This window comes from Colossoma macropomum, unplaced genomic scaffold (genome assembly GCF_904425465.1).
Source record: "Colossoma macropomum unplaced genomic scaffold, Colossoma_macropomum, whole genome shotgun sequence".
NCBI classification, from domain to species: domain Eukaryota; kingdom Metazoa; phylum Chordata; class Actinopteri; order Characiformes; family Serrasalmidae; genus Colossoma; species Colossoma macropomum.
The window spans coordinates 951,173-971,583 of record NW_023494804.1 but is presented as its reverse complement, the minus strand read 5'-3'; the positions used below and the strand labels follow the sequence as shown (position 1 = coordinate 971,583).

At 39.9% G+C, this 20,411-nt stretch overlaps 2 protein-coding genes across 2 annotated transcripts in view; one reads left to right on the top strand and one right to left on the bottom strand.

Annotated features, from left to right (window-relative positions):
* Positions 1 to 5,548, bottom strand: part of f9b (coagulation factor IXb) — a 14,084-nt gene extending 8,536 nt beyond the window's left edge. Inside the window, exons 1-4 of the mRNA XM_036594537.1 lie at positions 5,405 to 5,548; positions 4,706 to 4,875; positions 388 to 412; positions 94 to 207 (exon numbers count right to left, since the gene is read on the bottom strand). Coding sequence (XP_036450430.1) covers positions 94 to 207; positions 388 to 412; positions 4,706 to 4,875; positions 5,405 to 5,471 — 376 coding nt within the window. The 5' untranslated portion in view covers positions 5,472 to 5,548. The remainder of the gene's footprint in view (positions 1 to 93; positions 208 to 387; positions 413 to 4,705; positions 4,876 to 5,404) is intronic.
* A 3,483-nt stretch (positions 5,549 to 9,031) lies between these two features.
* Positions 9,032 to 20,411, top strand: part of fgf13b (fibroblast growth factor 13b) — a 31,227-nt gene continuing 19,847 nt past the window's right edge. Inside the window, exon 1 of the mRNA XM_036595659.1 lies at positions 9,032 to 9,665. Within this exon, the coding sequence (XP_036451552.1) occupies positions 9,617 to 9,665 (49 nt within the window). The 5' untranslated portion in view covers positions 9,032 to 9,616. The remainder of the gene's footprint in view (positions 9,666 to 20,411) is intronic.

The window sequence follows — 20,411 nt, the reverse complement described above, 5'->3', positions numbered from 1 at the left end:
TGACACGTTAGTAATACATGTTGGTACACATATCTAAAGCATATGGGACATATTACTGGCATCTGTGTGTGTTTATGGAGACTCTGATGTTACCTAGCTCACAGTTTTTGCCGTTGAAGCCGATTGGACACCAGCAGACGTACGCACTCATCCCGTCTTCACACGACCCACCGTTCTGACACGGAGACGACGAACACTGATCTCCATCTGACACAAACACACACACACACACACACACACACACACACACAGTCGTTATTACACAGCTATAGACTATAGAAAGGTATTTTGGATGTGTTGTTTGAGTTGAGGACAGTGAAGAAGGGGAGTCATTCAGTTACACTCATACAGTATAAATGTATTTAATCAGATTTAAGCAGCGCTCACCAATATAACCGGCCCAGAACTCCATCTGCAGGAGGAAAAGAGGGTAAACTGAGGGATTCAGGCTCATCACTCTGTTATTACACTGTTATTACACTCTATTCATTCTCATTAGTTACTCACTGTTTTCTCTTCATTCTCATTAGTTACTCAGTGCTTTCTCTTTATTCTCATTAGTTACTCACTGTTTTCTCTTTATTCTCATTAGTTACTCACTGTTTTCTCTTTATTCTCATTAGTTACTCAGTGTTTTCTCTTCATTCTCATTAGTTACTCAGTGTTTTCTCTTTATTCTCATTAGTTACTCAGTGTTTTCTCTTTATTCTCATTAGTTACTCAGTGTTTTCAACTTCATTCTCATTAGTTACTCAATATTTTCTCTTCATTCTCATTAGTTACTCACTGTTTTCTCTTCATTCTCATTAGTTACTCACTGTTTTCTTTTCATTCTCGTTAGTTACGCAGTGTTTTCTCTTCATTCTCATTAGTTACTCACTGTTTTCTCTTCATTCTCATTAGTTACTCACTGTTTTCTCTTCATTCTCGTTAGTTACTCAGTGTTTTCTCTTCATTCTCATTAGTTACTCAGTGTTTTCTCTTTATTCTCATTAGTTACTCAGTGTTTTCAACTTCATTCTTGTTAGTTACTCAATATTTTCTTTTCATTCTCGTTAGTTACGCAGTGTTTTCTCTTCATTCTCATTAGTTACTCACTGTTTTCTCTTCATTCTCGTTAGTTACTCAGTGTTTTCTCTTCATTCTCATTAGTTACTCACTGTTTTCTCTTCATTCTCGTTAGTTACTCAGTGTTTTCTCTTCATTCTCATTAGTTACTCAGTGTTTTCTCTTCATTCTCATTAGTTATCCAGTGTTTTCTCTTTATTCTCATTAGTTACTCACTGTTTTCTCTTCATTCTCATTAGTTACTCACTGTTTTCTCTTCATTCTCATTAGTTATCCAGTATTTTCAACTTCATTCTCATTAGTTATCCAGTGTTTTCTCTTTATTCTCATTAGTTACTCACTGTTTTCTCTTCATTCTCGTTAGTTACTCAGTGTTTTCTCTTCATTCTCATTAGTTACTCACTGTTTTCTCTTCATTCTCGTTAGTTACTCAGTGTTTTCTCTTCATTCTCATTAGTTACTCAGTGTTTTCTCTTCATTCTCATTAGTTATCCAGTGTTTTCTCTTTATTCTCATTAGTTACTCACTGTTTTCTCTACATTCTCATTAGTTACTCAATATTTTCTCTTCATTCTCATTAGTTACTCAGTGTTTTTTCTTCATTCTCATTAGTTATGCAGTTTTCTCTTCATTCTTTTTAGTTACTCACTGTTTTCTCTTTATTCTCATTAATTACTCACTGTTTTCTCTTCATTCTCATTAGTTACTCAGTGTTTTCTCTTCATTCTCATTAGTTACTGTTTCCTCTTCATTCTCTTTAGTTACTCAGTGTTTTTTCTTCATTCTCATTAGTTATGCAGTTTTCTCTTCATTCTTTTTAGTTACTCACTGTTTTCTCTTCATTCTCATTAGTTACTCACTGTTTTCTCTTCATTCTCATTAGTTACTCAGTGTTTTCTCTTCATTCTCATTAGTTACTGTTTTCTCTTCATTCTCATTAGTTACTCAGTGTTTTCTCTTCATTCTCATTAGTTACTGTTTTTTCTTCATTCTCATTAGTTACTCACTGTTTTCTCTTCATTCTCATTAGTTACTCACTGTTTTCTCTTCATTCTCATTAGTTACTCACTGTTTTCTCTACATTCTCATTAGTTACTCAATATTTTCTCTTCATTCTCATTAGTTACTCAGTGTTTTCTCCTCATTCTCATTAGTTACTCACTGTTTTCTCTTCATTCTCATTAGTTACTCACTGTTTTCTCTTCATTCTCATTAGTTACTCACTGTTTTCTCTACATTCTCATTAGTTACTCACTGTTTTCTCTTCATTCTCATTAGTTACTCACTGTTTTCTCTTCATTCTCATTAGTTACTCACTGTTTTCTCTACATTCTCATTAGTTACTCAATATTTTCTCTTCATTCTCATTAGTTACTCAGTGTTTTCTCCTCATTCTCATTAGTTACTCACTGTTTTCTCTTCATTCTCATTAGTTACTCAGTGTTTTCTCTTCATTCTCATTAGTTACTCAGTGTTTTCCCTTCATTCTCATTGGTTATCCAGTGTTTTCTCCTCATTCTCATTAGTTACTCACTGTTTTCTCTTCATTCTCATTAGTTACTCACTGTTTTCTCTTCATTCTCATTAGTTACTCAGTGTTTTCTCTTCATTCTCATTAGTTACTCACTGTTTTCTCTTCATTCTCATTAATTATGCAGGGTTTTCTCTTCATTCTCATTAGTTACTGTTTTCTCTTCATTCTCATTAATTATGCAGGGTTTTCTCTTCATTCTCATTAGTTGATTACTGTTTTCTCTTCATTCTCATTAATTACGCAGTGTTTTCTCTTCATTCTCATTAATTACGCAGTGTTTTCTCTTCATTCTCATTAATTATGCAGGGTTTTCTCTTCATTCTCATTAGTTACTCACTGTTTTCTCCTCATTCTTTTAGTTACTCAGGGTTTTCTCTTCATTCTCATTAGTTGATTACTGTTTTCTCTTCATTCTCATTAGTTGATTACTGTTTTCTCTTCATTCTCATTAATTACGCAGTGTTTTCTCTTCATTCTCATTAATTATGCAGGGTTTTCTCTTCATTCTCATTAGTTACTCACTGTTTTCTCCTCATTCTTTTTAGTTACTCAGTGTTTTCTCTTCATTCTCATTAGTTACTCACTGTTTTCTCCTCATTCTTTTTAGTTACTCAGTGTTTTCTCTTCATTCTCATTAGTTACTCACTGTTTTCTCTTTATTCTCATCAGTTACTCAGTGTTTTCAACTTCATTCTTGTTAGTTACTCACTGTTTTCTCTTCATTCTCATTAGTTACTCAGTGTTTTCCCTTCATTCTCATTGGTTATCCAGTGTTTTCTCCTCATTCTCATTAGTTACTCACTGTTTTCTCTTCATTCTCATTAGTTACTCACTGTTTTCTCTTCATTCTCATTAGTTACTCAGTGTTTTCTCTTCATTCTCATTAGTTACTCACTGTTTTCTCTTCATTCTCATTAATTATGCAGGGTTTTCTCTTCATTCTCATTAGTTACTGTTTTCTCTTCATTCTCATTAATTATGCAGGGTTTTCTCTTCATTCTCATTAGTTGATTACTGTTTTCTCTTCATTCTCATTAATTACGCAGTGTTTTCTCTTCATTCTCATTAATTACGCAGTGTTTTCTCTTCATTCTCATTAATTATGCAGGGTTTTCTCTTCATTCTCATTAGTTACTCACTGTTTTCTCCTCATTCTTTTTAGTTACTCAGGGTTTTCTCTTCATTCTCATTAGTTGATTACTGTTTTCTCTTCATTCTCATTAGTTGATTACTGTTTTCTCTTCATTCTCATTAATTACGCAGTGTTTTCTCTTCATTCTCATTAATTATGCAGGGTTTTCTCTTCATTCTCATTAGTTACTCACTGTTTTCTCCTCATTCTTTTTAGTTACTCAGTGTTTTCTCTTCATTCTCATTAGTTACTCACTGTTTTCTCCTCATTCTTTTAGTTACTCAGTGTTTTCTCTTCATTCTCATTAGTTACTCACTGTTTTCTCTTTATTCTCATCAGTTACTCAGTGTTTTCAACTTCATTCTTGTTAGTTACTCACTGTTTTCTCTTCATTCTCATTAGTTACTCAGTGTTTTCTCTTCATTCTCATTAGTTACTCACTGTTTTCTCTTCATTCTCATTAGTTACTCACTGTTTTCTCTTTATTCTCATCAGTTACTCAGTGTTTTCAACTTCATTCTTGTTAGTTACTCACTGTTTTCTCTTCATTCTCATTAGTTACTCAGTGTTTTCTCTTCATTCTCATTAGTTACTCACTGTTTTCTCTTCATTCTCATTAGTTACTCACTGTTTTTCTCTTCATTCTCATTAGTTACTCAGTGTTTTCTCTTCATTCTCATTAGTTACTCACTGTTTTCTCTTCATTCTCATTAGTTACTCAGTGTTTTCTCTTCATTCTCATTAGTTACTCACTGTTTTCTCTTCATTCTCATTAGTTACTCAGTGTTTTCTCTTCATTCTCATTAGTTACTCACTGTTTTCTCCTCATTCTTTTTAGTTACTCAGTGTTTTCTCTTCATTCTCATTAGTTACTCACTGTTTTCTCTTTATTCTCATCAGTTACTCAGTGTTTTCAACTTCATTCTTGTTAGTTACTCACTGTTTTCTCTTCATTCTCATTAGTTACTCACTGTTTTCTCATCATTCTCGAACACCTCTCGCGCCTCCTCCACGGTGCAGCTCTCCTCTATGCACTCTCGCTCCAGATTATCTTTCATCATCTCCTCAAATGCTCCAGTGTTGTAGCGCTTCTGCCTGGACAGAACTGACCCTGCCGACTGTCTGGACAGAAACACAGACGCTGGACAGAGACAGACGGACATGGACAGTTAGGACATCAGAATAAGATCTTGCTTTTCATAAAAAATAAAGAAATATGGAAAAAATTAGACAAAATATCCTTTAAAATTTTGTTTAATAATCGTAAGACATTTTAATTAACTGACCCAAAGTCTCCACATGAAAATGAGTCCAATTACTAACTTACTCAAAATATCTAAACTAAATAAATTAATAACTGAATATAAAATTTAAAACAATCCAAGGATTTGTTTTTTTCTGGAAATAACTGTGAGCTCTAATTTGGCCTGATTAGGACTAAATATAATTTAATATTTTATATATTTAATCTATGCGCCTCAGTGAGCGAATCCAGGAATACAAACTGAACAATTTAATGCAAAAACAAAACATGTTTACTGTCTTAAGTCTTTTTTGGCAGCTTCTTCATGAGTGTGATTTATTTACTTATTCACTACGAACGTCACCATGTTGAGAAATCATAAATAGATGATTAATAAAAGAACAAGGAGAGAAATTATCAGCTTTACCTCCAGAAGTGAGTCGTGTTTCGTGTAAAACTCCGCAGATCAGAAGAAACAGTTTAATCTTCTCCATTTTGCCACAAACTTTCCCAACTGGACCGACACTTGGACTGTCCACTCCAAAGTCCAGCACAGCTGTGTTTGCACTTGCTGATGCAGAAGAAGTGGGTGGATCTGAGTCTGAACTGAAAACATTTAGGAAACAGGACTAAAGCAGTAAAGCAGCTTTTCGTTTACTCTCACTGGGCCTGTAGGTCAGTGTTCTGTTGGTCAGTGTTACAGCTTTTCATCTAAAATAACGTTTTTATCATCATTTTTAATTAATGTATGCACAGATGACGCTTCTCTACGTGTGTGTATGCGTGTAAGTGTGCTCATGTTCTCTCTGACTTCCTGTAATTGACGCAGAGATGACCACAGTTAGGGTCCAGTAACAGTGACCAGGCTGACTAACAGTGCTGTGCTGGTCAGGACGCATAAGCCACACGTACATAAAATTCCAACAGGTGATCATAAGCAAAGAAAACTGCTGTATAAACTTTTACGCAAAAAACACTGTTTATGTTATTATTCTGGAAATTCGTCACTCACAAAGTCAACAAAACAAACAAGCTCACTGATACAAAATTAGAGATGGTAAGTTTTTTGGTATTATTATTTATTATTATTATTATTATTAATTTGCAAGCAAATCTGTATTAATTTTGTAATGTCACAAAAAACAACAAACCTATATATATATATAATATATATATATATATATATATGAAAACACAGACTTACTCTGCTCTGCTTTAAGCTTTAGCTCAGCTACAGCTGCTTTTCTAGCATCTCCAGCAGGAAACTTTTCCACAAAAGTAGAACAGTTTCTTACAAAATGTCTCTCAACATTCAACTTTTTATGAGGCTGAAGTCGCTTCTTATTCGCCAGCTTCTTGGTCAGCATCGTGACTTTTCAGTGTTTCAGTTTCTCACTGCAGATTAAATGTATCAGGAAACCAGCTGGAGTGATTACAAACACAAATCAGTCCATTCATCTCCAAATTATCGATGTTCATCTTAAATCTCTCTCTTTGCCGTTTCGTTAGCTACTATCTAGGCGAGACTGTTGTCCGTGTTGCTATGGTGACCAGCAGTCTGCGCTGATCTTCAGGGTTAAAGGGTGAATTAGCAGTTCTACATTAACTCCAGAGTTTAAGACCATTTATTGTTAAACTGTGTTGAATGATCAGCAGAGCTTTATTTTACTGTAAAGGAGGATTATTTTATTTTTACCTACAAATCTGATTCAGCTGTGGAGCAACAGGGCAGGAAAAGAGCCGGATGCGGCTCCGAGGCTGCATGTTGCTGACCCCTGCTTTAGCCCCACCCATCCAGCCTACAGCAGTTTAGCCCCACCCATCCAGCCTACAGCAGCTTAGCCCCACCCATCCAGCCTACAGCAGTTTAGCCCCACCCATTCAGCCTACAGCAGTTTGGCCCCACCCATTCAGCCTACAGCAGTTTAGCTCCACCCATTCAGCCTACAGCAGTTTAGCCCCACCCATTCAAACTAAAGTTACAAGGAGTGTTTCAGGCTGGACTACTTTTTGAATGAGGGCAGCCAATCAGAAAAGAACCCAATTTACATATATCAGTCTTAAAGGCACAGTATCAAAAACAGTCTGTTTAACTATCAGGGATAAAGAGAGGCGTATGACTGTTTTTAGTGCACAGACCTCAAAAGGATAGCTCAGGGAAAAAATACAATACAGAAAAAAGCTGAATGTCTGAGCTTTGAGTACAGTTTAATTCAGATTCTTTACTTTTCTCTCATATGATCTGTATTTCTTGTAGTGTCAGCGCTTGCTGAGCCACGCTGGACATCAATATCACTCACACAGTTAAACTCTCTGCTGTTCCTACAGGATCCAAGCGCAGTAAACATGTCCGATATGAGACACATGCACATCCAGAACAGCTGAATGACTGTAAAATATTCATTGTGTTCGTATACAGCTCTGTTCCTCAGATAGTGAAGTGCTTACGCTGTGTTTACATAAGCTGACTGTGACTGAATCTCCGTGGCTTTGAAACATGGAGAGTAAACTCTATTATTCATGTTGCATTTGGCTTATATAAAGCTGCCGAGTTAACCTGTTCGATTGTGCTGCGTAACGCACTTACAGAGCGGCTCAGTCACAGTGAAGCCGCTCTGTCCCTCTGCTCATCCGCTCAGCCTCCTCCTTCAGCTCTGATGCTGTACGGTGACACTGTAACGCTGTATCCTCTGAACAGTCTGTGTGACTCTTTTCCACTTTGTCTTTTCTCTGAGCTGAGCTGCATATTTCTCTCCTCTTACATCATTTATTATATAGTGCTCGTTGCTCCATTTTTCCAAAAGCGCAGAGAGGAGGTGGCACAACGTCACTCTGGTTACAGCTAAAATAAAGAGTTACTGCATCTGACATTCTTTCAGCAACCTACTGCTGCATGAAGTAGCGAACGACCCCTAATAGAGATATTAAGACAGTGTTCTTCAGCTCAAACTGCTTTAAAGGGCCCAAATCACAGAAAATTAACTTTCCTCACGTTTTTTGAAATAATAGTTGATGTAGAATTTAAGTTTCAGACTGTACTGTTCACTCACCATCCTGTACAGAGACTAAGCTGCAAAAACAGCTCAATTTTTAAATTATTTATTTCTGATGTCACTCTTTTACATATTCAGCTGACCCTTATTCAACCTACAGCAGTTTAGCTCCGCCCATTCAACTTACAGCAGTTTAGCCCCACCCATTCAGCCTACAGCAGTTTAGCCCTACCATTCAGCCTACAGCAGTTTAGCCCCACCATTCAGCCTACAGCAGTTTAGCCCCACCATTCAGCTACAGCAGTTTAGCCCCGCCCATTCAGCCTACAGCAGTTTAGCCCCACCCATTCAGCCTACAGCAGTTTAGCTCCACCATTCAGCCTACAGCAGTTTAGCCCCGCCCATTCAGCCTACAGCAGTATAGCCCCACCCATTCAGCCTACAGCAGTTTAGCCCCGCCCATTCAGCCTACAGCAGTATAGCCCCACCCATTCAGCCTACAGCAGTTTAGCCCCACCCATTCAGCTACAGCAGTTTAGCCCCACCCATTCAGCCTACAGCAGTTTAGCTCCACCATTCAGTCTACAGCAGCTTAGTCCTGACCATTCATGCAGAAGTTAAAATATAAAAAATATTTATGAATATTTTTGGTACTTAAACACACATAAATGTCATAAGTGGAACTCAGTGTGAAAAGATAAAATACCCAAAAATGAGGGATATGGGCTCTTTAATGCTGGATGGTGACCAGCTCCCTCCACTCAGCTCTCAGGTGTAAAAATGTGATGATGAGTTAAAGTTGAGTCTGAGCGCGTAACGTTACCCAGCTTTTTTCTTTTTAGGGTACACTGAGCTTCCAACAGGAACTTAGCATAAGATGTGTGATCTGAGAATTGCATTCCATTTAGAAGTTCAATAGAATGTAAGTTTTAAAAAATTAGAATTAAAATGTTTTTATTTGCTTAGTGAGTGTTTATTTTCCCAGCATGCATATATAAATTTATATAATAACTCGATGATGCCTGTTCAGCAGGAGGAGGTCTGATGATGTGATCATTCTGCTTTAAAGAGAGAAGCTCCTCAAGCTCTGTTACGTCACACACGCTGAGCTGAAGTTCGGAGAGCTGAGAACATTCGGACTTCAGTAAACCAGCCATGACCTTTACCTCCAAGCTGGACCCCAAACCCACCCCTGCCCAGCCCTGCAGGTGCTTCCGTGCCACTTTCTCTACGGCAGTTTGCTAAAGCGCTCGTATCTCGGCCACCTTCCTCCGCCCAGCTCCCCAGAGATGAGATCAGCAGGCTGGGAGGCTCCAGGTGAAGCAGCCAGATGTTGTGGAGTCCGTTCAGTGAAGGCGCGCGCTGTGCTGCTCTGTGCTGAGTCCAGCTCCTCTCACTGAGCAGAAATGGACCTGGAGCTGCGCTGATGTCAGGCTGGTTCTATAAATACACACTTCCAGCCTGGTGCTCTCCTCTAGCTCCTCTCTGCTCTGGTGGCTTTGTGGTGCTCCAGCAGCCCTGCTGAGGGAAGCTGGTGCCTTTAAGGAGAGGCTGGCCACCTCTGGAGCGAAGAGCCAGTTTTAAATGGTGCTCAGGCTGATCTGCTGCAAGTCTTCACCCGGATCTGTGTCTCCAAGCTGGGATCTATGAGCGCCAAGGCAGCAAAGACGAAGGAAGACAAAGATGCAAGCAAAGGTAGGAGCTCGCAGATGGAGCTTGATGGCTCATCGTGGCGAAAGAGGAGACTGACAGATGGTGATTTTGCTCCTCTCGGCTTATTTCAGCAAGTTAGACCAAAAAAGAGGAGAACTGGGATTGTATGGGGGGCGTTTATTAGTAAGCGAGGTGGTTTATTTTATAAACAACGCTCTGGAGAAAGGCTGTAGATGAAGAGATAAATAAAATATCACTTCATAGTTGTTTATCAGGCGTATTTTGTGTTTTAAGTCACAATTGTGCTCAAGCGAGTCTTAAAACCATAACAATTTAGGTTCAGGCAGAATAAGATTAATATTTGTAGCGCGTGAAAAACGTGTTACTGTCTCTTTAACTCTCTTTAGCCGTGCTGGCTACTACGCTTCATTTTTGCACCTGTTTTCCGACAAGACCCGCCTCCTGCGCTGGGATTGGCTAAGATTACCCGCGCCTGCGTTGGTTTTCACGCAGTCGGCCAATCGTAGCATCAGAGCTGGGCTCGTATCAGCCAATCCAAGCGGAGCAGGCGGGACTTGTGTGAAAACAGGCGGGAAAAAAAGAAAGCGCCTTCAGGAGTGGCGAGATTTAGCCAGCTAGCTACTATTAAATCCAATTGGGTCGAATTAGCCCTCACTGTCGAACACTGCGAGCTCCCTCAAAGCTTAATCGACACCAAAGCTGCATTTACACTCAGATCTGAAACTTAAGTGAAGTTTATAGCTGGAAAAAAAGATGATTTGTCGATGTTTTCTCCTGAGGAAACAAAGCGCGGCTAAGCTAACGTTAGCTCAGCAGTGAGACCTGTTGCCATGGAGACAAAGAGAGGTCGGCAAGGCTGCCTCATTAAATAAGCATGGCGAGCTGTATGAAACTGGGATGGTGTTCTTTTTTGGTCACCATCAGCCTCATACTGTTTTAAAGATGAACTTTATTAAAGCAAGAGAAGACACGAAGCTGAACTCACCTTCTTATTCGCCAGCTTCTTGTTCGAATTTTCCCGTTCCACCTTAAATGGTGCAGCAGTTACTGGACCATTTAAGGTGGAACAGGGAAATTCGAATAGGAAGCCAACTTCAGCCTCGTGAATAAGACTGAGAGGCAGAATAAGTCCCATTATTTTGTGTGCTGGCTTTTTGATCCTGTGACCATAAAGCCAGGCCTGTTTAAAGCGCTGCAGCAGAGGAGTAATTCTGATTAAGCTCTTACTTTCAAAACTCATTACATCATGGAAAGGGTAGAAGGTTGAAGAAGGAACATCTGAGCAGATGCTGCAACTTTTTAATTACTTCTCTGAGACCCTCAGGGCCGCTTCTGACCCAGCGGGGAACTTGAGGAACCCTCTGGTGGTTTTGGATTTACCTAATTAACCTCCAGCTTATTCTCCATTAGCCTTTTAGAAGTGGAGTCCTCTGGTCTACAGAAGCTACCTGTTGTGTCCATGAAAGTTCTTTAAAGGGGAACTCCCCCCATTTAAAAAAAATGCTGTATATTTAGGTGGTTAAAATGTAAACAAAGTCATTCAGAGTGGTCTGGTGTGAAATGCTCCATTCTATTCTGCTAGAAAAACCAGCAAAACTAGCATATGTTGTGTTTTGACACTGGTTTGCTGGTCAACCAGCATGACCATGCTGGGGTGTACCAGCTAAACCAGCACCAGACCAGCGTAGAGTTGTTTTTTCAGCAGAGTAGAGAAACTTACCAAGTCAGAATTTTTCACAGTGGTGCTGATAGAAACCAGACGTCCACCTCTAAAAGCTCCCTCACAGAAAGTTCCTACATGAAATGGTTATGAATTCACTGCCTGATGACTGAGACACTGTTTTATGATCGTTTAGAGAACTTAAACTCCATTCATGGTGGAGGGATACATGCAGGGCGCTGTGAGGCAAAATAGTCCCCAAAGAAAACTTATTATTTCAGATTTTCCACTATTTTCCATCATCAACATTCCATATAAACTCAGAAGACTCGTGTAGGTTCACTGGTGGTTCTGGATAGTAAATAAAATGTCTATATTTGTGTTGTAGTCATGGTGACCCCTGGTTCCTATCACCACCACTGTAAAGACATCTGAACCATTTCACACCAAACCACTCTGAATCACTCTGATTACAGCTCAAACACTGAATTAAGGGGAAATTTAGAAAAATCACTGGGATTCCCCTTTATGCTAGCTAGATTCAGGATCATGGTATCAGCCATGTCGATGACCTAAGACCGTAAGAATAAACCAGAATAAAAATAAACACCCTTTTAAAAAATAGCCCTTTTCTTCAGCATAAGCATCTTTAAACAGAACGTGGACCTTTTTGGTGCTATGTAAAACCATTTTAAAAAAGGTTCTATATAGAACCATATACAACACATTCTTATGAGACCCATTTTGTAGTAAATCTTTTTAATTATTTGCTCTTGCAGGTTTAGAGAGTGTGCACATGCAATGTTTGGCCACTAGATGTCAGTGCAGCCTGTACAGACTGAGAGGGAGCCCAGGCATCATTCAATCCGTCCTTCTACAAAATCTAATAGAGCTGGAACTAAAGATGATCCTCATCTGTATTTGGACACAAAATTAAATAAAACATCACCTTGCTAGTTAGTCTAATTCTGGGGTTGAGAAGTTAAAGCTGTATAACTGTCTATGGTTGATAGGACTGTGAAGCCCAGTGGAAAAGTCCACTGATTTTCCAAAATTTCCTGCATAATTCAGTGGTTAAGATGTAAACAAAAATGTCTAAAGGAAAAACAGCAATAACCTGGAATGACCTCACCTTCTGTTTAAATAAAGACCCTTAAATTGGAGAAAATAGCATTTTAATCTTTTATTCTAGTTTAGTCTGATGGTCTTAGGTCGCCTATGCTGCTGATACCACGATCCTGAATTTAACTCCACCAAATTTTTTAATCAGTGTGTGAGGTGTAATCAGAGTGATTCAGAGAGGTTTGGTGTGAAATGGTTCAGATGTCTTTACAGTGGTGGTGATAGGAACCAGGGGTCGCCATGACTACAACACAGACATAGACATTTTACTATCCAGAACCACCAGTGAACCTACACGAGTCTTCTGAGTTTATATGGAATGTTGATGATGGAAAATAGTGGAAAATCTGAAATAATAAGTTTTCTTTGGGGACTATTTTGCCTCACAGCGCCCTGCATGTATCCCTCCACCATGAATGGAGTTTAAGTTCTCTAAACTATCATAAAACAGTGTCTCAGTCATCAGGCAGTGAATTCATAACCATTTCATGTAGGAACTTTCTGTGAGGGAGCTTTTAGAGGTGGACGTCTGGTTCCTATCACCACCACTGTGAACAGTTCTGACTCGGTCAGTTTATCTAGAACAGAGCGTTTCACACCAAACCACTCTGAACTGCTCTGAACCGCTCTGTTTACATCTGAACCAGTTAATTATGTGGGAATTTTGAAAAATGCGTGGAGTTCTCCTTTAACTATGGAGCAGTATGTGTGTACGCTGTTTTGTATCTGCTAATCTGACGGTTCCCCTCCCTCTCGTGTGTAATGTGGTGCTGGCCTGCTGAAGTGTACACGGTTCTGGATGGAAAGGAGTACATTCTGTTGCGGGACGATTCGGCTGAGCGTTTGAGTTTAGAACAGAAAGAACCGTCTCCGTTTCACACTAAGTGCACCGAGCTCTTTTGCTGCCCGTTCTGGAATCTCCTCATTCTGAAGGAAAAGAAGAATCCGGAAGGTTTGTCTGGGAAAAACACATAGCGCCACCTGCTGGATATCAGACACCTGCTTGATGCCCGAATGTAGCCTTCACTGCACGCTGATGCCAGTGTAAATACACAGTGGTGAACAGATTTCACACCCAGAACACGTCACCACCACATTCAGGGCTAAACTGAGTTCACTATCAGTCTGTCACACAGGTTCTCTAATGTAATAATGTTTTAGGTGAAACTTCAGACCCCGATGAAGCCAAAATGAGCTAAAACAGTTTCCTGTAAACCAGGATAAACGCAGTCGATCATGTCTTAATGTGAAGTGACGGGCGCTGAGGAACAGTTCAGTCAAACGAGCTCATGTTGCTAAGAAACAATAAAAAGAACAGACATTATTTAGCGTTACGCAGCGCTAACTGGTAGCTGGTAGCTTCCGTTCACTGTTAGCTGAACATAACGCAGCTGCTCTGTAGCTGTACGGTCACTTATTCAGAGGTGGGGAGTAACCAGTTCAGTAAATTATTGGTGGATTTATACTCAGCTGAGTATTTTCACATCAGGATACTTTTACTTCTACTCGAGTTCAGTACTGTACGGAGCCCCGCTGGAGACATCCTGTATAAATAAACATAATGCGTGGCCACGACTTAGTAAGGCGTGGGAACAAGATAACTAAGTTGTGGCCGCGAGTCATGACTTAGTAAGGCATGGGAATGAGATCCTAATGCGTGGCCACGTCTTAGTAAGGCATGGAAACGAGATCCTAATGTGTGGCCATGACTTAGTAAGGCATGGGAACAAGATTCTAATGTGTGGCCACAACTTAGTAAGGTAAGGGAACGAGATCCTAATGCGTGGCCACAACTTAGTAAGGCGTGGGAACGAGGTCCTAATGCGTGGCCACGTCTTAGTAAGGCATGGAAACGAGATCCTAATGTGTGGCCACAACTTAGTACGGCGTGGGAATGAGATCCTAATGTGTGGCCACAGTTTAGTAAGGCATGATGTCGTTCGCACGCCTTACTGAGTTGTGGTCACGACTTAACTATTTCATTCCTACACCTTACTAAGTTGTGGCCACACATTATTTTTATTTATGTGGGATGTCACCAGCAGGGCTCTGTAGTAGTGAGTAAAGGAATCTTATCGCTCAGGTACATTTTTGCTGTTTATATTTAGTTACTAATTCCTTTTTAAGTGTAATTTCATTCTGTTTTGTTATTGATAACGTCTGTATTGCTTTGTGATTGGTGGCGCCTTTGATCTTTGAGCTTTGGCGTTTTATTTTAGACCAAAATAAAACGAAAATAGAAGAACAGAGCCGTACAAATTCAGCTCCTGTGCTGAGAGATGCTGGATTTACTAAGAAGTTCTGCTGCGGTTCTATTAGTTACTCAGTACTGCTTTTACTTAAAGGTAGTTTTAGTTTTACTTGTGTCATCAATACTTTTACTGGAGTATTGATTTAGGCGTCTCTACCTCTGCATTTACTTTACTTTAACTCACACATTTGTTCCTGCACTGTTAGTCAGAAGTCAGCTAAGCGGGTGTACCAGAGTTTTTATTGACCTTTATTGACCTTTAGTGACCTGGTTTTGGCCACAGAGCTGGCATCGGCTGGATGATTGTAAATAGTGTTTATGTAAACATTTACAGACATAACTGGAGCATAAACTGAGCAGAGCTTTATTTCACACTCACCGTTTCATGAAGCTCGATTTGTTCAGTGACGCCCCAAAGGCAGAGTGAGTGGACGAGGCTGAGCCTGAGGGTTCTGCTGTTGAGCTTCAGTGGATTCATTTATTTATTTGTTTTATTATGAAGGATCTTATGATTACTGGTCACTGCATGTCATATATAATATTAAAATTATATAGTATTAAAATAATTATATTATTATTGCGTTGTTAAAATCTCATGTTTTTTAATGATCCCTTGTTTTATTTGTTGATGTTACACTGAGCTGATAAAATTTCAGGATGAATGGATCAACAGATTCGGTCCAGGATTTTTGCTCCATTGACATCCATCTAACATTTTTCCTTCTCCTTTAGCGAAAGCTCACTAACAAGCGAAAGCTAACCACCAAGCGAAAGCTAACCACCAAGCAAAAGCTAACCCAGCAAGCGTAACTGAGCTATGAAGTTAGCTTTGTCTGCCTTTCTTCCATCTGTTTGTTGTGCGTTCCTTTGAGCTACTCCAGCAGCAAAGCGTGACAGTCACGATAATAAATAATAGATAATAAACTGAGTGCTGCATGTAGAGTATAAAACACTGGCATTAACGAACCACACTTTGGACAGATATTTTGCTCTTTTGTCTGTTGTAGGAAACCTAAGAAATGTTCTGAAACACTGACCACATGCATGTCCAGCGCTGTAACCCCTGAAACAGCGCTGAAACATCTTACTGGTATATTTGTGTAAGTGTAAAAATCATCATCACCAGCAACAAAGAATGACCCAAACAGAGCTTTCACTGTTTTACATGTAAGAAGTAAAAACAAAGCGTAAAACGAAGCTGTTCTTCTGTCTGTATTCCACCACTGTGTAAACAGCACCTCAGTGACACCGAATCCAAGCTCAGTAATCAAACTATATAAGTGATTAAGTGACCCTTTATTAGTCCCACAATGGGGAAATTTCACCTCCGCATTTTAACCCATCTGTGCAGTGAAACACCACATACACACTAGTGAACACACACACTAGGGGCAGTGAGCACACTTGCCCGGAGTGGTGGGCAGCCCTATCCACGGCGCCCGGGGAGCAGTTGGGGGTTAGGTGTCTTGCTCAAGGGCACTTCAGTCACGTACTGTCAGCTCAGGGGATCAAACCAGCGACCTTCCGGTCACAAGGCTGGTTTAATCTCCAGCCCACGGCTGCCCCCAATATTGAATCGCTGTTAAATCTGAGATGTAGTAATGCACCAAACTGTTTTCTAAAGAAGTGTAATTATATAATTACATGGTTATCAACATTTTCACCCCTACTCTCTTAAAGAAGATGGTTCTTCAGGGGTTCTTTAGTAAAGAAAATGGTTCTATATGGATCAACGAACACCCATCTATATAGCGCCAAAAAGGGCTCTACTGCTGAAATGATGACAAGATTGTAACCATAGTAGAACCCTTTTTGGTGCTATACAGAACCGCTTATAACACATTCTCTATCAGTCTGAAGAACTGTTTCACCACACAGAGAACTATTTATGCATGCAAAGGGTTTTTTGAGTGTTCATGGATCTAAAACCACTGTCTTTACTAAACCCTTGAAGAACCGTCTTTTTAAGAGTGCAGACTGAAGAGAAAAGGCTCTGATCATTACAGGCCATCAGTACCGGTCAGTGTTATTGATTAAGTTCTTAAATCTAATATAAACTGCAATTTTAGTTACTCTGTTGAAAATAAACATAGAAACCATTAAGTGTGTCTTTTGGTTCCTGATGATTTTTACTGGGTTGGTATCATACTGTAAAGGACCCTAATGGTTTAACAGGTGGCCAGTGGCTGATTCTAAATGTATGTGATGGTTTCCTAATGGGTTCTAAAGGTGTTCTACAGGAAACTAGTGATCGGTTCTCATTAGAAAGTTAAAGCATAAGGTTTTAGTCCTAATGGTCCTTTTTCAGCAGGTAGAAAACCATATTTGGTCTAAATTCAGGTTTAATCTGAGTCTAAGCTCCTTGCTCTCCAGCTTCCCAGTCTTATTTCTGTTCCACCTTAAATGGTACAGGTTCCGTTCGGGTGCCTGAGGCACCTGCTGCACCACTTAAGGTGGAGAGAGAGAGGTCAGATGAGAAGCTGGGAATGTGGAGCAGCTCGCTAAGTTTTCTGACCCACATATTGTCCCTTTGGCCTGTCATTGTGGCTCACAGCGCCACCTGCTGGTGGTGGGTGGGTTCTGCACTGAGACGGTGGGTGTGGTCTTTTTATTTTACTGATAAACATAGTGAGGTTCTGTCATATTTCTGTGTGTTTGTGACCCTGAAGGTCAAGGAGAAGCGAACTGGAGTCCAGAGAGAACTTTAGAGTTTTAGAGTGTGTTTTATAAACAGTGCTTAATGACCACTCCAGTTTTAGCGGTCAGAGCACCGGTCAGCTTTACATAATACATCATTAGCAATTTAAATAGAGCTCTTCTTGTGCTTTTGTGCTGCTTTTGTCTGTGTTTGTGCTCTAAACATTAACTCTGTCTTTGGCTTTTTACTCTGAAGTGTACTAATGTAACACATACCAATAATAATACTAATAATAATAATACACTGATAGACTTTACATTTAGTCAAATATAAACAGAGAATGGATGCAGCTGATGAATAAAACAGTGAAATGTAACTGATAAATAGAGGATTTTTATTTTGTGTTATATAAGAAAATATAATTGTCACTGTTGGGAACAGGAATTAAACTCTTACTCGCAAATTAAAGAGATTCAAATCTTTTACAGCAATTAAAACTGACAAAAAGGCCCAATAAGACTTTATTTTATAAAAGGCAAAACACTTTTTAAACTCCAGTACAAAAGTCAGAGACCTTTCATTTATTTAATTTACAGTCAAAACATTAAAAATCATGTTTAACACATATTTATGAGAAAATTACACAACAGCTGAATCTACTCTCAGCTGTGTGAGTCAGTGAGTCTCTCTTTCCCTTCATTCCAGCTTCCATTCTTTTCAGGAGACTCAATTTCAGCTCCTCAAAGAATCTGCAGACACACCTCCAAAGTTCAGTCTTAGAAGCTGGTTGATGATTTTCTGAAGTAATCAAACACATTCAGTGGTGTTGAGGTCTGGACTCTGGGGTGGTCAGTCCATTGTTCAGCTTCTTTGTTTGATGTGTCCGTCTCCTTTTCTCAGTGAGGTTCTTCTTGACAGCTACACATCCTTTCAGACCCACAGCGCTGAGTCGTCTTCTCACAGTGGAAGGATGGACAGAAACACCTGTGGATGTTTTCAGAACTGAAGCAGCTTGATTTTCTCCTCTCTCTCAGAGATGAAAGCTTTAAGTGCTGTTTATCTGATGGGGTTGACCAGGTCTTCCAGGTGGTTGTTAGGAGCCCCATTTTCTCTGTAGATTTCACTTATCTTCCTTTGACTTTCTTCCTCTGTAAGCAAGTGGTACTTGTATCCAATCTCCTGTAGTCAGGTGAAAAGGACATGCGAGGCAGGTAAGGTGGGTTTGTGTAGCTGTTTGTGTGAGTGTCAGTTAGGGCTGGGCAATATGACGATATATATCATTATTGTGATAAATAATTTCTCAATATAATATTCTTTTCTGAACATATCATGTGTATAGACACCGACCAAATTCATGTTTCATTATTACAGCAAAATTAGTCCCATTTAACTGATTTAGTCCCAAATATTGAATAAAAAACACTGTGTTCACAGTTTTTGATAGTATTTTAGTATTAATTAGTAATATTTAATATTAAATGTAGCACTTCTGATTCTTTTTGCTCAGTTCCCACTGAACATATGTCTGAAAATATAAATATTGTGACATATCGTAAAAAATTCTTGAAGCATCGCGATATTCTAATTTTGCCCTATCGTCCAGCTCTAGCGTCAGTGTCTGTTAGTTTTAGCTGCTGTTTTGTCTGTAAACAGAGTAAACGAAAGGCTGGTCTCTGATATTCGCGCAGTGCTGTTTTCGGTGGGAGGAGGACGTTAGCGCCCTGCTCACTCTTCGTTACAGATGACTCTGTTTTGTAACAGGAAAGAAAGCAGGGCTAATTGAATTCTCTCTCTGGGCGAGTCAGGTCTGGTTCCTCATTGCATCAATACGCCATTAAAGCTCTGAGTGGACAGAAGCCTCGCAGAATGACATCAGCTGCTCCGCTGACCGCTGGTGGACACAGACAGCAGCCAGACGTCCACCAGTGCATCATTAGCGCTGATATATTCACTGTGGCACGTTTATTTAACAACGTCAGTCTGATCTGAAGCTCTGCTGTTCGCTGTCTAATAGTCAGAGACGTTCTGGTATGATATAAACATGTAATTAAAGGGCCAATAGCACAGAAAACATTCACTGCCCAGTCTGTACAGGCCTTATATGGAAACTAAGCAGCTTGAATTAAGGGCTTTTGTGATGTCACGTTCAGCCTACAGCAGTTTAGCCCTGCCCACTTTTAAGCCTACAGCAATTTAGCCCTGCCCATTCAGCCTACAACACTTTAGCCCCACCCATTCAGCCTACAGCAGTTTAGCCCCGCCCACTTTTAAGCCTACAGCAGTTTAGCCCTGCCCACTTTTAAGCCTACAGCAGTTTAGCCCTGCCCATTCAGCCTAAAGCAGTTTTGCCCTGTCTTTTCAGGCAACAGCAGTTTAGCCCCACCCATTCAGCCTACAGCAGTTTAGCCCCGCCCATTTAGCCTACAGCAGTTTAGCCCCACCCATTCAGCCTACAGCAGTTTAGCCCCGCCCATTTAGCCTTCAGCAGTTTAGCCCCACCCATTCAGCCTACAGCAGTTTAGCCCCACCCATTCAGCTACAGCAGTTTAGCCCCACCATTCAGCCTACAGCAGTTTAGCCCTGCCCATTCAGCCTACAGCAGTATAGCCCCACCCATTCAGCCTACAGCAGTTTAGCCCCACCCATTTACCCTATAGCAGTTTAGCCCCAACCATTCAAGCTACAGCAGTTTAGCCCCGCCCATTCAGCCTACACAGTTCAGACCCACCCAATCACTCTTATGTTAGTGTTTCAGCTTGGACTGCTGTTTGAAACAGACATAATACAGTACAGCCAATCAAAACAGAGCTCATTTACATATATCAGTCTTAAAGTCACGGTAACAATGAAGAGAGGATGGAAAGAAATTAAACTGTTTGACAGTCTGTGCTACACAAACCCACACAGCGGCTCTCAAACACACAAAGGAACAGGCCATTAAGGCACTGCTGACCATAAACAAACAAAACAGCGATTTATTTTGACTTTAATTAGAGGTTTAAATTGTACGGCGATGTTTGCAAACATCCAAAAGCTCCTAGCAACTCAGTCACTCTGAAGAAATATGTTTACTTTATGAGTTATAATTTTGGAAAA